Raw genomic sequence first — 3,306 nt, 5'->3', positions numbered from 1 at the left:
AGATCCCTAGCAAAACATGAGGTTATGTCTTATCTTTAATCAGTGTCGTGAATTCCAACCTTTCTAAAAAATGGGAAGCATCTTCATTGGGTAATCCCATAAACTCAGGAAAATCTTGAGCCATGGTGTCTTCTTACTAGATATGAAAAGATAGCCTAACTCACACTCTCTTAGTACACTTCCATGCCCTCACCGTGCTTCATAAGGCAAGGGAGGAGGGACTTGCGATGCAGAGAGGGGGGGAAAGCAAAATTTTAAAAATAAATCCATAGGATTTTCCCTTCGATAAAATAAAAAATATCTATGGATTTAAATGGTGAAAATGTGTCGTTACTAAACATTTTCCTATATGATATATCTACGTCCCAAATCTCTTTCAAAAAGAATTGAGAACCATTGTTCAAAACATATCTGGATATTAGATGTGAATCACGTCATAATTATTAATTACTACTTGGTATTACGAGTCAAAGTCGTGAAGACTATTTTGTGTTACAAGTCGAGGTCTTGACGACGTTTCACTCAGCGGCCCCCACTGAGGGCGATTGGGGTGTGGTTGTTGAGGCTGCTCAATGGCGGACTGGGATCGGTTGCCGTGGAGGCAATGGCTGGTCGTGGAGGCTGTTCGGAGACGGCCGCCACCCCTTCAAGGTACTGAACCACCTGACTCATGCACGGCCTACGAGCAGGGTGGTCCTGGATGCACCACAGGGCCACAAACGTGGCTGTCCGGACCTGTTGCCACTCAATAGTGGTTAGCCCATCCATCTCTCTAGTGATGCTCTCGTCCAGGATGGACTTAAAGTCCCCCTTCATGGCCGCGTCGAAAGCCGAAATGGGGAAGCAACACTCCACAAAATTCCGACGCCCCCTCATGAGTTCCAGCAGCACCATGCCGTAGCTGTACACGTCGAACTTCGTGGTCAGCTGACCCTCGCCCCCGACCCAGAACTCCGGCGCCACGTAGCCTGGCGTTCCTTTGGCCAGTGTGACAACCTGGCTTTCGCCCCTGCTCATCAGCTTGGCCAGCCCAAAGTCTGCGATCTTTGGCCACATCCTCCCATCGAGCAGAATGTTCTGCGGCTTGATGTCGCAGTGCACTATGCGATGCCTGCACTCCTCGTGCAAGTAGCACAATCCCCTCGCTATGCCCACTGCTATGCCATACCTTTGCTTCCAATCTAGCACCTGCATAGTTAATTTGCAGCCTCCCAGCTTCAGATGCCCCCCGCCCTTGAAAAGCCACCTGTCAAGGGATCCATTTGCCACAAACTCGTACACTAAAATTTTATGTGATTTTTCGACGCAGAAGCCCAGGAGCCTCACGACGTTGACATGGTGGATGTTCCCTATGGTAGCCAACTCGTTCAGGAACTGCCTGCTGCTGTGCCTTGAGTTTGCCTCCAGAACTTTCGCAGCAAACGTGTGGCCGCTGGCTTCTACTGTACCCTTGTAAACCACGCCAAAACCTCCTTGTCCCAGTACAGTGGAGAAAGAGGCCGTCGCAGACGCCAGGGAATCATATGAGAACTCAATGGGCCGTTCGCTTATGCCGTTGAAATTCAGAAAGCTCATGCCGGCAGCTTCAATTATCGTCGGCCGCCTTGACCACAGAACCAGCACGGCTACTATTATAATTGCGAGACCTACGACTGACACGGCCACTCCTATGGCTGTTTTGGAGGCGGTGCTGCATAGGAGGTGACCATTGCATACAGGAGTGGCTGTTTTGGAGGCGGTGCTGCATAGGATGTGACCATTGCATACTGCGTGCAGGAGATAGAACCTTACTTTAGATAATTAACATTTGATCATGATAGGCATGACTAACGCGTGCGGTTCAACTAATTACCATTATCTACATGTTTACAGTCCGTGCAGAAGCATTTGATCATGATAATTATGAATAAACGCATGCGGTTTAGCTAATTACCATGATCTACATGGTTACAGTCCGTGCTGGAATGTTGATTGTCTGGGCAGAAGCACATGAAGTTGTCGGAGTTGTCGATGTCGTAGCCGCACGCTCCGTTGGTTTTCTCACAATTCGCACATTCAGAATGGAGGTAGTCTCGGTCCAGTTGAGTTGAACCATTCCATTGCTGGAGCTCCATACTGTGCTAGGATCGTTGAGAGAAGGGTCGGCGGTAACGAAGAACTTAAAGTGCGTGCAGGCCAACCTCTCCATCACCCCCCGCAGCATGAGCTCCTTGTCTGGTTTTAATTGGAAGCAATTATCCGTGAGGCTGCATTTCGCTTTATAAGATTTGCATACTGCGGCATGTTCTTCAACAGGAGGATCGAAGCTGAGCAAGGAGGTGAGGCTACCTCTGCAATTAAAGAGCAGGTAAATGTTATTTTGGGAGATTTGGAAGGTTGAGCTCGCAAAGGCCGTGAGATTGATTGAGCCGGGGAGATAGGATTGTATGTCGTCGTAAGAAACGGGAGGGGGGGTGCAAAGTTCCTCTGCAAGACTAGGGCCCTTCTGCGCTTGCCAAGCGAGGTTTACAAAGCTATGCAAATCTCCGTGGTGGATGTCCATCACAGCCGGAGGGCCGAGGGTGCCAAAGCCACCGGGACAGGCATCCTTGAAAGTATCCCAGTGAGCCTGCGGCGTGTTGCAGTTGGATAAGAGGAAACTAGGGGAAGCGGCGCAAGGAGCAAACGCCCCGAAAGGAAAAGAGACGTTCTGAAGATTGGCGCAGGACATGGGCGGAGGGGCGCAGGTTTGGCCATCACCGGAATCGGAAGATCTGACCACGAAGAGAAAATGAAAGCAACAAGAATAACAAAAGATCAGGGCAAAGAGGAGTCTCATAGCTCCCACCTAAGGGAAGGGAAGGGCACAGGGGGGAAGCGAGGAGAGAACAAGAGAGAGGGGCGCGCTCACTCAGCTTCGTCCATGTAAATCCTGGAAAAGACTCTCGCAGTCAAAGTCAATTCTTTGCGACCAGCGGTGCTTGTACGCCAAAATGGATTCTCAAGAGGCTGTTTGTGTGCGGTCACCCAGGTGCGCACATTCTGGCCACCCGGAGGCCATGCGCCACTTGGCAAATGTGGGTGGCCCTTTTGGGGGGAAATTAACTCTTCCATGCGCACCTACACTTACAAAAGCGGTTATAAGGATTGGGCAAGGATACACGCAACATATATATATAGAGAGAGAGAGAGATGCATGAGTTTGTGTATGCATGTAGTGTTATACCCTCATATTCATACTCGTGCATGCAAACTAATAGACATATGCATTCTTGGCCATTCTTATATGCGGGCCTAAATATGAGGCATGAACCGGGGTTAAGGTGC

General features: G+C 49.7%; 1 protein-coding gene across 1 annotated transcript; it reads right to left on the bottom strand.

Annotated features, from left to right (window-relative positions):
* Positions 1-307: 307 nt before the first annotated feature.
* LOC147610021 (G-type lectin S-receptor-like serine/threonine-protein kinase At5g24080) lies at positions 308-2,840 on the bottom strand. The gene is made up of 2 exons (XM_086786940.1): positions 1,934-2,840; positions 308-1,766 (listed from the first exon to the last, which is right to left on the bottom strand). The coding sequence occupies exons 1-2, from the start codon at positions 2,112-2,114 to the stop codon at positions 523-525; spliced, it is 1,425 nt and encodes a 474-aa protein (XP_086643066.1). The 5' UTR covers positions 2,115-2,840; the 3' UTR covers positions 308-522.
* Between the last annotated feature and the right edge of the window lie 466 nt (positions 2,841-3,306).

Source organism: Cibotium barometz, chromosome 50, assembly GCF_041138505.1.
Source record: "Cibotium barometz isolate CiBa-2024 chromosome 50, ASM4113850v1, whole genome shotgun sequence".
Classification (NCBI taxonomy): domain Eukaryota; kingdom Viridiplantae; phylum Streptophyta; class Polypodiopsida; order Cyatheales; family Cibotiaceae; genus Cibotium; species Cibotium barometz.
The sequence above is the reverse complement of the archived record's forward strand: the minus strand, read 5'-3'. Positions and strand labels throughout refer to the sequence as shown.